Raw genomic sequence first — 12,787 nt, 5'->3', positions numbered from 1 at the left:
GTGCAGCGCTTCAAGAGCTGACCTGCGTTTGACCTCAAAGTGCACAAGCGACCAACTTCAGCGTTGGCTGCAATTTTCAAGCTGAAATCGCATTCGGTGTGAACGCAGCATTAGAGACGTCCTATGAATATCTGCAGGATGAAAGTCCAATTGGGGACAATGAACCATGTCATGAGTAAGTGACTTATTCCTAACAAATTGCTTGCTTGCTTGATTGATTGATTGATGATGTCTTTATTGTCAATGTATGGAGCACAATGAAATTACATTTAAGAACACCCATTCAAGAAGACACACTTACCCAGATAAATCTTAATTTGTTAAATCAATGGTGACCAGATCAGAATTTTAATACTTGCAGAACTGTAAGTATTTGTCTGTACCTCTGTGGCAGCRTCCTCTTCTCCATCTGCATTTTGCTTGTAAATAAAAACAGTCAGCACTGCTCCTGGCAAACGCTCCTGCTTCCCTGATGTGAAGCAGTAGCGAGGGCTTGTTTCAGGTGCTCCTCTTCAAAGGGGTCACTGTACAGGCGGTCACCCGGCTTTGAAAAGTACTYCTGATGTCGGAGCCTACATATCCAAATCTGTCAAAGATTGTTATCTTTTGGGAAGCTGAAGAGTGAAACTCCATTTGTATTTTCTCGTTGATTTGAACAATTAATCACAGCATACTGAACCATGCTGCACGCTGCTTCTCCACTCACTAYTACTGAATAAACTATATGAGCGTACATCGTGGTGACAGCCGTCACACAACCTATGTCAGGCCTGGAAGGGTGGGCCAAAAATGCTTTTCACTTTTCAACGTTTACATTCGAATTGGTATGAATTATTTTGTGATATGAAAATTTCTCAACAAACATATTTTATGCTTTTCTTTCAACTACTATTAGTTAAAAACACTTTTCTTTTCWCCTTTAAGCAAATGATATGGTTGTAAATTTGCCATTTAACAGATGAACAAAACCTTGTTTTCAAGGTTTGACCAAAACAATTTTAACTCCTTCATGTAGTTCAATACGATCTTAGATTAAAGTCTCGACACGGAAGATGGACGTATCAAAAAATACCAAGATGTTATTTAAATTAGACTTCTTTTGAGAAGTCCGAGCTGTGTTGAGGATAACTTTTAGACTTTACCCCAGAGAACTTAAGCTTATTTGTTACATTTTCAGAGTTGGAGCCATTTTTGTGCGTCTCAATTATTGATTGGCCGAGGTGGCCATCTTCACTGGTGCAGGCTCCAAAAGTTAATCAGCAGAAGATGCACATCTAATGATGGTTTCTTAAGAGTTTCGTCGAAAAATATATATATATTTAGTGTTTCATTAAATATTTTGCTAACAGACAGACCAACAAACAGAGAAACACACACACAACTACACGATTGCTCGCCTTTCATGCTGCAGCAGAACATTTTTATCCTGGAGGGAAAATACTTGATTTTTTACCACCCTCTAGATGGAGCTAGTGTTTTTATTAAGGATTTTCAGCTGTGTCGTCTCAAACCTGGGGTCACAGAGGAACCTGTCGTCCTGCCCCTCCTCCCTCCACACCAGCCACTCCCTGAAGGACGGGTAGTTGAGCATCCTGCTGCCGTCGTTCCGCCGCAGCAGGAAGGAGGACAGCTGCTCCAGGCGCTGCACAAACTCCGCCCACTGGATTGTTCCGCCACTCAGAGAGCCTGCGTTCACCGCCTCAAACAGCTTCAGGAACAAAGAACATGCGTTGAGAATACAGCACAGGCTTGTCAAACTGTCACCAGTTCAGCTGCTGRCCCAACCTGCTGATCGGTCAGAGGGTGCAGAGAAGCCACAGTGATGTTGAGCAGAGGCAGGACCCTTTGGAAGGATGACTGGGTGGGGAACCGCATGTTGAGCTGCAGCAGGTAAACCTCTGCTAGACTCACAGGAACCACCTAAAAATCCAGAGAGAACCTAATTTAATCTSAACATTTAGCTCTTTTTAAGGCCCTTTAACACTATAGGACTATTCAACTGGTGGCCTGCGGGCCATATCCGGCCTGCTAGTGACCAAAGTTGGGTATGCCAATAGGTTCATTCATCTCTTAAGCCCCAACCCCCCGTTTTCTACTTTAATTACTCCAAGTTCYTTTAGTTTGACATAGACATGTTTGGTATCTACAGAAACATCAGAATCTTGGCTACAAGCTGGTAAAAACATTTCAATGAACACTCAAGAYGGTTAAAACTAAAAGCAGCTGAAGATAAAACTATGAAAGTGAAAATAAAATTGATATAAAGATTTGGCAAGTCAGAGTCATCAAAATATTATTTGTGGTAAATAGGAGGCATAATGTGTTATTTTAGTTTTTGTTGTTTTATTATCACTGCTTTTATTACATAGAGTTCTGTATGTTGTATTCATGATTAAATGCAGCAAAATAAACTTTTTTAAAAGGTAGCATATCTTTGTAATAKGTTTATTTACATAATGACTTTAATTGCTGGATGTTCGGCCCCTCAGCTGTTGACCTGCAGTAACTGTGGCCCCCAGAGCAGTTTAGTTGAATAGCCCTGCACTATAATATTTTAGACAACTTATGTAAAGTTTGTCCAGCATTAAAGGTGACTAAGCTGAAGATGGAATTAAAAAATAATCTACTGGAAGCCTCTTTTGGACCTATACATACTGTAATGCCAACAATCAGATCAAATATATAGACCATTACCCAMTGGAGCACAAGTAAGGAGTCATCAGCACTCTGTACCACAGAGCAGACAGTGTCCCTACAAACACAGGAGCCAGGGAGAAAGAGAAGTCACACACAAGACAGGCTCTGGAGCAGTGCAGTTAACTGGGCCTTCCTCAAACCAGACAAGAAACCCAAACAGGACTCCAGCCAACAACCAGGTGAAAATGAAGACCACAAACCCAGACCCAAACCAGTGGGCATGCTGTGGGAGTTTCAGAGAGACTGCAATGTTTATTTTCTAAACATGATGTCCCAGTGGCTTTTAAATCCCAAACATATTATGTCAAAGACTGGTTCACCCCAAAGATCCAGTTCCCACAATCAGAGTAATGTTGTATATGCTGTTAAGTGTCAGGAGGACTGTAACCASTTATACATTGGGGAAACAAAGCAACCATGATTCAAAAGAATGAGCCAGCACAGACGAATTACATCATCAGGCCAGGACTCTGCAGTTTACACTCATCTACAGGCCAGCGGTCACTCTTTCAGGGATGAAGATGTTCTCATCCTTGATAGAGAGGAACGTTGATTTAAGAGAGGAGTAAAATGCTGCTATAGTGAGTATGACTCAGCCCCCTGTGAACAATAGGTGATAATCARAGCTCTAACAATTGTTAGGCTGATGGTCCTCCTTTTAAGATGGACTGGAGGTGCAAAACATTACAAAATGCCCCACATTTTACGTGTCAGAAGCAGTGTAGAAATCTGTGTAAATGTGATCAAACGAAAACCTAATATCCTAACTTTTTGTCTAAAAACACGCAAGAAAAGACCACAAGAACAGTGCCAAGGTCCAGTTACATTGGTGTAATGTATGGAAATGTTAATGTGCTTTTATTGTGAAAAGACAACAGGACTTTGGGGGATTGTACATTCGTGGAAACTCTAAAAAGAACATGAACTGGAAATGGGCTGCTGCAGGGAAACTAGGTTGTCCTGTAAAGTTATATTATACAACGGTAAATATTACAATCGAAACTCAGAATCTGGATGAAAATCTKCGTTAGATTCGATGGAGCAACATGTCACCCCCACCTCCGCATCATGGCGGCCACTCGCAACAAGAGTGAGTRAAACTCATTTACTTCAGTGGCCGTTTTGTATTATTTATTTCACATTTAGTCAGTCGGACTTGTAGTACTTTTTAATGTTTAAAGAAGCTTATTGTGTGCTTTCAATGCTGCATAAAGCTGTTATTGACGTTACTGAGGCAGTGTTTGTAGTGCTATGAGGAATGTAGAAACACCTCATAGTCACTTTAACTGAAGAATTAATACAGAACAGTATGATTAAAAAAGGTTTTGCATTAAAACATTGATCTTACAAATAATTTTGTGCCTCATGTTTGTTTTGTTAAAGCCTCAGTGGCTGAATTTTTAAAGCTCCTCCAGAACTGCAGGTATTTTCATTAGAATGATGCTAAAACAACATTTAACAATGCTAAACTATTCTCTTATGACTACAGAGACCGTTGTGTGCAGAACTGTGGTATACTTGTTTTTTTTTGTTACATCAGTATGGACCTGAACCATCCATGTGGACCCACTGAGAACCAGTATGACCAGTACGACCCAGAGTTTGACACCACAGCAAGTATGATAGTGGTAACATGAAGAATTGTAACCAAAACAATAGCAATAAAGTTAATAAAATTCAACGTTAACCTGGTTATTTTCTGTGGTTCAGATGAGTGCAGTTACAATGTGAGCAGCATTCAGTCCATAATGGACCCAGGAGAGGAACAGCTGTAGTCTGCATTAAGACCTACAACACCTGGAAACCCAGGAGGGTTGATGAGGAGGTGATGGAGTCTGAATAAGGGAGCCAGTAGCAGGATAGGGAGAAACTGGAACAACTAAAAAACTGCTGGGTTGTTGCCCTTGCCAAAACCAAAAATTACTAAACCTAAAGAGACCAGTCATTATTTGTATAATTAATGCACAAAAAACAAACAAAAAAAAAACTGGATAATGGCTTCAATAAACAACAACAACAAAAAAAGAAGAAATTAAAAACAAAAACAAATGAACGAAAGGTACAGATTTTGGGTCCCTAAACGCTACCGTGATCACTTCTGGGTCAAAGTTTTGTTCCCTCCTTTTCTGGTTTCTAAACTGTATATTTGTTTTAGGATTTGTAAGTGTTTTGCATGTTAATTTTGTTTTTCGAAATGTAATCTGGTTTTAAATCATGTAAATATGTTTCAGATGTTGTAATGYTGTTTTGCACCTCCAGGCCACCGTATTTTTTGTATGTGAACAACCAGTTTTGATTGTCTTTGTTAAACCTGTTTGTCCACCATGTGCAAGTAAAGCTTCCTTCGCTCATGTTTACTTTTCTCCACTCCTCACCTTGAAGCTGGAGCTCTTCAGGACCAGGAAGCCAGCTTCTATCAGGTCGAGGGTCAGCTTCAGGTAGAGGTATGAACCTCGGCTCAGGCTCTTCAAGTGGCTGATCAGTTTAGTCAGGGCTGTGTKGTCRAGGCGCCCRTTTCCCAGCGACACGTTGTTCTGAATCTCAGCACTGCTGTGGATACGCTGCATCAGATAACCCTGGAAAGACCAAACACACCGTGTACACACAGGAACACACACACAGATACAGACGAAAGAACTGTTCAGGTTACCTGCAGGTCCTGGTCTATGGCAGGATTCTCCTCCACCTTGTCCAGAGAAATACGGTGAAAAGGCAGGGAGTGAGTGATGTCCTGATTAAATTAAAAAGGTAACACAAAATTGTTACATGTTTATATTGTCCTGCTAACGGTTCTGGCAAATCTTTCAGAACTGTGTAGATAATGTTTTGGGAAGCAGATGGTTCTGAAGTAGGATAGGTACAACACAGAAAACACAGGTCGGAAAACTAACACTGAAAACAAAAACGCAACACAAAAAACTCTAAACAGAAAACAAATCCTGACAAATTTCTGGTAAAACAGGTACAGAAGTTACTTTTTCGGGAACCCCCAGCACGCCGGCRGCCAGCYGCACACCCCACCTGGGGGCCGAGKAGCAGCGGGCCCCCAGATAAACCAGCAGGAGGGGCAGCCCAGACCGCAGCCTGACAAATACCCAAACATACACAATCGCACCATCCCACCCTCATCCTCACCCCCACTCAGTCAAAGACATACAAAGACGCCACATTCCACTCATACCCCCGATACACACTCTATACCCCCCAGGTCCAGGACATGCACCCACCCCCTATTGGAGGCAGCACACACCCGAACCCAGGAGGTAGACCCAATCATTCCGAGGTGGAGAGGAGCAGACAGCCAAGGCCTGGCCCGGGCTGCACCAGAACGCCCGGCCAGCCCACCGCCGCAGAGAAGTCACACCCATGACCACCCCACCACACCGCCAACGACCAAGTGCACCCCCCCAGCCAAACTAAAATGGTTTGATTCATTCTAATTACAAATCCATCTGATTCAGTGGGGTGCGAAAGTTTGGTCAGACTTGTTAATTTTCCTGATTTACCTTTATAAATCATTGATAGTTTGGATAAAAAAAATCAGTAAAATATATCATATAGGGGACAAACACAGTGATATTTGAGAAGTGAAATGAAGTTTATATGATTTACAGAAAGAAACTGTGCAATAATTGGTTGAACATAATTAGGCAGGTGCATAAATTTGGCCACTGTTGTCATTTTACTGATTTCAAAATCTATAGAACTAATTATTGGAACTTAAATTCGGTTTGGTAAGTTCAGTGACCCTTGAACTCCATACACATGTGACTCCAATTATGAGAAAGGGCATTTAAGGGAGGCAATTTTAAGTTTTTCTCCTCTTTGCATCTCCTCTGAAGAGTCGCWGCATGGGAGTCTAAAAACAACTTTCAAATGACCTGAAAACAAAGATTGTTCACCGTCATGGTTTAGGGGAARGATACAGAAAGCTATCAGAGATTTCAGCTTTCAGTCTCCTCTGTGAGAAACACTGCGAGAAAATGGAGGACCACAGGCACAGTTCAAGTCAAGGATCGAAGTGGCAGACCAAGAAAAATCTGGAATAAACAGAAGTGAAGGATATTGAGAACAGTCAGAGTCAACCCACAGACCAGCACCAAAGACTTACAACATCATCTTGCTGCTGATGGAGTCACTGTGCATCGTTCAACTATTCAGCACACTTTACACAAGGAGATGCTGTATGGGAGAGTGATGCAGRKRAAGCCTTTTCTCTGCCCACATCACAAACAGAGCTGCTTGAGTTATGCTAAAGCACATTTGGACAAGTCAGCTTCATTTTGGAATAAGGTGCTGTGGACAGATGAAACTAAAATAGAGTTATTTGGGCAGAACAAGTGTCGTTATGCATGGAGGAAAAAGAACACAGCACTCCAAGAAAAACACCTGCTACCTACAGTAAAATGTGGTGGTGGTTCCATCATGCTGTGGGGCTGTGTGKCCAGTACAGGGACTGGGAATGTTGTTAAAGTTGAGGGATGCATAAATTCCAACCAATAGCAGATTCTGGAGACCAATGTCCAGGAATCAGTGACAAAGCTGAAGCTGCTGAAGCCGGGACTGCATTTTCCAACAAGACAACGACCATAAACACTGCTCAAAATCTACTAAGGTCTTCATGCAGAGGAACAAGTACGACATTCTGGAATGGCCATCTCAGTCCCCAGATCTGAATATTATTGAAAATCTGTGGTGTCACTTAAAGAGAGCTGTCTGTGGTTGGAAACCATCAAACCTGAATGAACTAGAGATGTTTTGTAAAGAAGAATGGTCTAAAATACCTTCAGCCACAATCCAGACTCTCATTAGAAGCTGTAGGAAGTGTTTAGAGGCTGTTACAGTATTTCTGCAAAAGGAGGATCTATTAAAGATTGAGTTAAGGTATTTGTTTTGGTGCCCAAACTTATGCACCTGCCTAATCTTGTTTAAACAATTATTGCAGACTTTCTGTAAATCATATAAACTTCATTCCACTTCTCAAATATCACTGTTTGTCCCCTATATGATATATTTTACCGATTTTCTTTTATCCAAACAATCAATGATTTATAAAGGTAAATCAGGAAAATTAACAAGGCTGCTCAAACTTTCGCACCCCACTGTAGATAGAGGTAAAAAAAAAAAACAACAACATAGTTTTTGCTCTGAGCTTTACCTGCTGACTCGTCCTGACCGTACAGATGACCTTCAGCCAGTGAGGAAACTTYTGGATGTTTAGGGACAGGAAGGAAGTAAGTGTATGTCCGTAGTCTGGCTTGTGGAATTCTGCCTCGTTTAGTCCATCAATCAGTACAATAAGCCCCRCCCCTTCCACATGGATTTTCCTCTCTAGAAAATAAATAAATGAATAAATAGTTAGCATCGAGACACTAGCAGCCCTGACTCTGCAGAATGCAACAGAACTTGCGGATACCTCTGTGGAGAGCGTTCAGTGGTTCCAGGATTCCTCTCTGGAGGGCGGAGCTCGGATCCTGGATGCAGGAGCGCAGAGTGAGCATGCTCTGCAGCTGCGGCGACTGATGCAGCAGTTCTCCATAGGCCGTCAAATGAGSGGCGCTGCTCAGCAGGGCCGCCATGTTGTGGACAAACTCAGGAACCAGACAGGTGTRACAGTTATCAGCCTGACAGAAGTGATATGAGACGACCTGCAGACAACAGGCARAGGTGCAGAATTAAACCTCTTCTCCGCACATTTTTTGCAGCAAAATTATTATCCATGAAAGAATGATGATCGTTAACATACGAACGTTGCCGCTGTCCCTATGAACGTAAACAAAAGTAGTAGAAATGGAGTATTACAGGACAACAAATAATTAAACGTTCTGAGTGTCATCGGGTAATCTGTTCACTGAAGACATTCAGAACCACTACAAAGGGTTTGGTGGAAAAAAAGTAGGGGTGGTACCTGTCCAGCCAGCCTTCGCAGTGCCTTCTCTTGTCTCCTCCTCATCTCTGGAGTCCCGGGACAGCTTCCTCCTCCTCCTCCTCCTCCTCCATCTCCTCCTCGCCCCGAAGAATCATGTGTGAGAGAAACTGGTTCTGCATCTGAAATTTCAGTCCAGAGTTTAAAGATCTGCAATTGTCCTGTGTTAGTGTTTCTGTTTGCTCTGCTAAATCAAGTTTTTGCTTTGGTTCAATGCTCAGCCRGCAAGTTTTTATTGAAACTGGCAGACCGTAATCATTAGTTACACATCTTCAACTGAATACCTTTTTTTACAGCTAACCTGTTTCAAGATGGCTGCCACAGCCAACTTTAAAGCACAAATGGGGATATGTTATTCTGTTTTACAAAAATGTGGAATGGGTGGGGTAGAGTCTCTGCCACAARTGGAGGACTTTAAGTATTTGGGTGTCTTGTTCATGAGTGATGACAGGATGGAACTGGAGATGGATTGACGGATTGGGGTCTCATCCTTAGTGATGAGGGAGTTGCTTCGGTCGGTCGTGGTGAAGAAAGAGTTGAGTCAAAAAGGCAAAGCTCTGGATTTACTGGTCTGTTTACGTTTCAACCCTCACCTGTGGTCATGAGGTGTGGATCATGACCAAAAGAATGAGATCCCAGACACAATCGGCTGAAATTAGCATCTGATGTAGGGTGGCCGGGCTCAGCCTTAAAGACAGGGTGAGATGCTCCATCGTCCGAGGGGAGCTCCGAGTCGAGCATCAAAAGGTGTTGGTTGAGATGGTTGGGGCATTTGATTAGGGAGCCTCCTGGACGTCTCCCTTTAGAGGTGTTCCAGGCTTGTTCCACTGGTAGGAGGCCCCAGGAAAGTCCCAGGACTCGCTGGAGGGAATGATTATCCTCTCTGGCCTGGGAACGTTTTACAAAAATGTACCTAAAACTTGGTGCAGCTGAAGCTGATTTTAACTTGTGCGTGCTAATCACTGCACAAGATTTTTGTTTGTTTTTCTGCCATTAACTACATTTTTAGCAAAATCTACAGCAGGGATTATCAATTACGGTCCTTGAAGTCCGCAGCCTTGCATGTTTTACTTTTTTTCCCTTCTCTAACACACCTGATTCAGGCAGTGGATTACCTCTTCCAACTTCTGCAGAAGCCTGATAATCATCCATTCATTCAAATCAGGTGTGTTGGAGCAGAGACACAAGTAAAACATGCAGGGCTGCGGCCCTCGAGGACCGGAATCGATGATCCCTGACCTACAATATAACAGCAACTGGAACTGGATCCTGGACTTCCTATCAGATAGACCACAGGTGGTGTGAATGGAAGGACAGGAGTCTGCTGAACTCAGAGTCAGTACAGGATCCCTGCAGGGATGTTGCCTCAGCTCCAAACTCTTTACCTTGTACATATATTACTGTGTCTCCACCCAGGACAACACTATCGGATTAAATATGCTGATGATACCACCATATTGGGACTCATCAATAGGGAAGACAAGTCAGGGTACAGGACACTGGTAGACAACATTCTCACCCATTGAAAGAAAAATGACCTTATTCTCAGCACAGACAAGACCAAAGAAAAAATACTGGGATTCAGGAAGAATCCCTCCCCACTACAGCCTCTCATCAAGAGTCTGAGGTGGAGACGGCCGACAGCCACAGATTCCTGGGATTGAGGTTTCATTGGACCTGGCCTCTTAACACAAGAGCCAAAGTGAAAAAAGCCCAGCAAAAGCTGTAATTCACTGCATCCTGGTGCTAACCACAGGTGGAGGAGCACCACACAACCAGACAAGGAGGCTCTACAAAGAGTCATAAAGGCTACAGAGAGGATCATAGAGACGAAACTTCCTTCCATGGATTCTATGTTTACTTAGACCAGCTAATTAGACGAGCTACCGGTCGATCGCGATCGACCGGTAGCTCGTCAGCTGGTTCCCAGTAGCTCATGGAGCGCAACCTTCCTCTAACAGCTGAGAGCAACAGTTGCGCTCCGGCCCAGGACTCATGTCCGCTGGCTGAGCTCTCCGGCAGAAGCGGTGGAGGTGRGAGGCGGGAGGAGTTTACATTCCAGCCTTGAACACGCTCCCTCCACCATCCCAAGCACAGCTGATGAGCCGGCTCGTCAGCTCTGCTCACAGACGTAGTCTCGCGAGTTTTGGGTGCAGTGAAACAGCACTCCGAACATGGTCTCGCGAGACTTTAGGGTCATGTGTTCACAACAAAGCAGCGAGGCGGAAAAAAATTAACGAAAGACAGCTAACAAGCAAATAAAAACTTATTATTTTCACCTGGAGTGGGAAGAGGACTCATATGTAATTCGAGCGCTGCCTTGGCTTGTCCAAAAAGGATAACGTGGAACTGCCTTTCTTTCAAAACAATGCACAAATGTTAGGAGATGGATTCCCCCTCCTAAGCTAAGGTAAGGCTGCTAATGCTGCCCCATACCTGCCTCAACACAAAAAAAAATAAAAAAACACTGCGGAAAACATCTATCAGCGATGACGAATTTATGAAAGAAGGGTTTGATGCTGCAGACGTGCTTTTCCGTGATTTTAAAAATAAAAGTGGCTGCTATAAGACGTGCAGATGTCCACCAGGATGGATGGATGTATCCAAATTCGTGTTTCAGGTGGACTGCTCTGGTGTTGAAAATGAGGTTTTGACTCTGCAAAATGACATTGGGATCAAATCCAGAGCAACAAGTCGCATGGATGGAGAGTTCTGGAGTCAGCTTTCTCTCACACGAAAATAATCAAGTCCAAGGACAGATCCACAAAGATTGATGATCATCTGGAGACCTGCTTACAACTCATACTGCCCACCTATGAGACCCTAGCCTCCTCTCAGYGTCAATGTCCCACTAAGGTAGAGATACACTTATTTTTATATTGCTTCTTGCATAAAAAGTTGTCTCCTCTAAACTTGTCACAATGGGTCTGGATGTTGTTTTATTACATTTTAGACCAGACTAATGTCTTATACACTGACTGGCACCTTTGTGTTATTTATTTATTTGTTTGTTTTGTTTTGCAGTTGTTTTCTCTACCTAACATGGCTGTGTGTGTGTGTCTTGTCAGGTGGTGAACAGATGGAACTCTTTGAATGGTCTGGAGCCAGCAGTCTGGACCAGTGAGGGACTGAGGCCTTCAGCACCTACAGATGACACCATCCTGCATGCTGCACAGAGATGGAGGTTTGACATAGTTGTTGGAGATTTGTGAATCTTCACCATCATAAGTCACTTTTTGTAATAGTATAAACAAGAGTTCCTTTTCAGTCATTTCACTCAGTACAACACACAGTTGTATATGGGACACGGGTGCCCTCGCGTACCTGGCTGAAGCTACCTCTAATCATGTCTTTAGACCGGTGACATGGTGACGTTGAATGTCGGGTGACAGGCTCCGCCTTCACCCTATAAGTTCGCAGTCACCAGCATCATTACTCAGTTCTATCGCCCTTCACCTCGCGATAGTCACCTCTAAACCTGAGCTGACATAGCTGCTGCTAGTTAGCTCAGCTTCTAAGGTTCTTAGGCTAGCTTTACTGGTGCTAACCGCGTTACCTGCTGGTTCGTGTGTCTGCCGCTCGACGCTACTTAAGTAACCTTTATTTTCTGCTGAAAATCTGTTTTGTGGTTCACGATGAGCACAAAACCACCTTTGAAGAAGCCGAAGTCTTCTGTTTGCCCCTGTCCTCAGGGGTGCGGCTTTAAGCTTCATGAGAGGGACCAGCATGAGGCCTGCCCGGCCTGCCTAGGAATCATTCATGCTTGATGGGCGCTTGTGGAGCCCGAGTCCTACCGGGCCTGTGCCGGACTTTTGCGTCCGACACTGGAGAGGAGTTTTCTGAAAGGGGTTCGTAAGCTACGGCCTGCTATTAAACCCAGTATTCTCTCTTGGGACCTCATTGTGGTTCTTGAGGCTCTCTGCGACCCTCCATTTGAGCCTCTAGAGTCTGTAGAGTTGAAGTTTCTTTCATTTAAAGTTGCTTTGCTTCTGGCTTTAGCTACAGCTAAACGGGTTGGGGACCTCCACGCTCTGTCAGTGAACCCCTCCTGTATCCAGTTTTATACTAATGACTCTAAAGTGGTTTTGTACCCTAACTCTGCGTATCTTCCTAAGGTGATACCTTCTAGTTACAGCTCTATGTCTATAGAGCTTTCCAGCTTTC

General features: G+C 43.5%; 1 protein-coding gene across 3 annotated transcripts in view; it reads right to left on the bottom strand.

The window, feature by feature from the left end:
* tanc2a (tetratricopeptide repeat, ankyrin repeat and coiled-coil containing 2a) overlaps positions 1–12,787 on the bottom strand; it is a gene marked incomplete in the record, with an annotated part of 85,481 nt that overhangs the window by 20,289 nt on the left and 52,405 nt on the right. For all 3 annotated transcript variants that reach the window (XM_014019407.1, XM_014019408.1, XM_014019406.1), the window contains 7 exon segments: positions 1,512–1,708; positions 1,786–1,920; positions 5,073–5,273; positions 5,348–5,428; positions 7,856–8,028; positions 8,114–8,345; positions 8,606–8,745. In XM_014019407.1, the coding sequence (XP_013874861.1) occupies positions 1,512–1,708; positions 1,786–1,920; positions 5,073–5,273; positions 5,348–5,428; positions 7,856–8,028; positions 8,114–8,345; positions 8,606–8,745 (1,159 nt within the window).

Source organism: Austrofundulus limnaeus, unplaced genomic scaffold (assembly GCF_001266775.1).
Source record: "Austrofundulus limnaeus strain Quisiro unplaced genomic scaffold, Austrofundulus_limnaeus-1.0 Scaffold220, whole genome shotgun sequence".
Lineage (NCBI taxonomy): Eukaryota > Metazoa > Chordata > Actinopteri > Cyprinodontiformes > Rivulidae > Austrofundulus > Austrofundulus limnaeus.
Note: the sequence above shows the minus strand (reverse complement) of the source record. Positions and strands in the feature narration are given on the sequence as shown.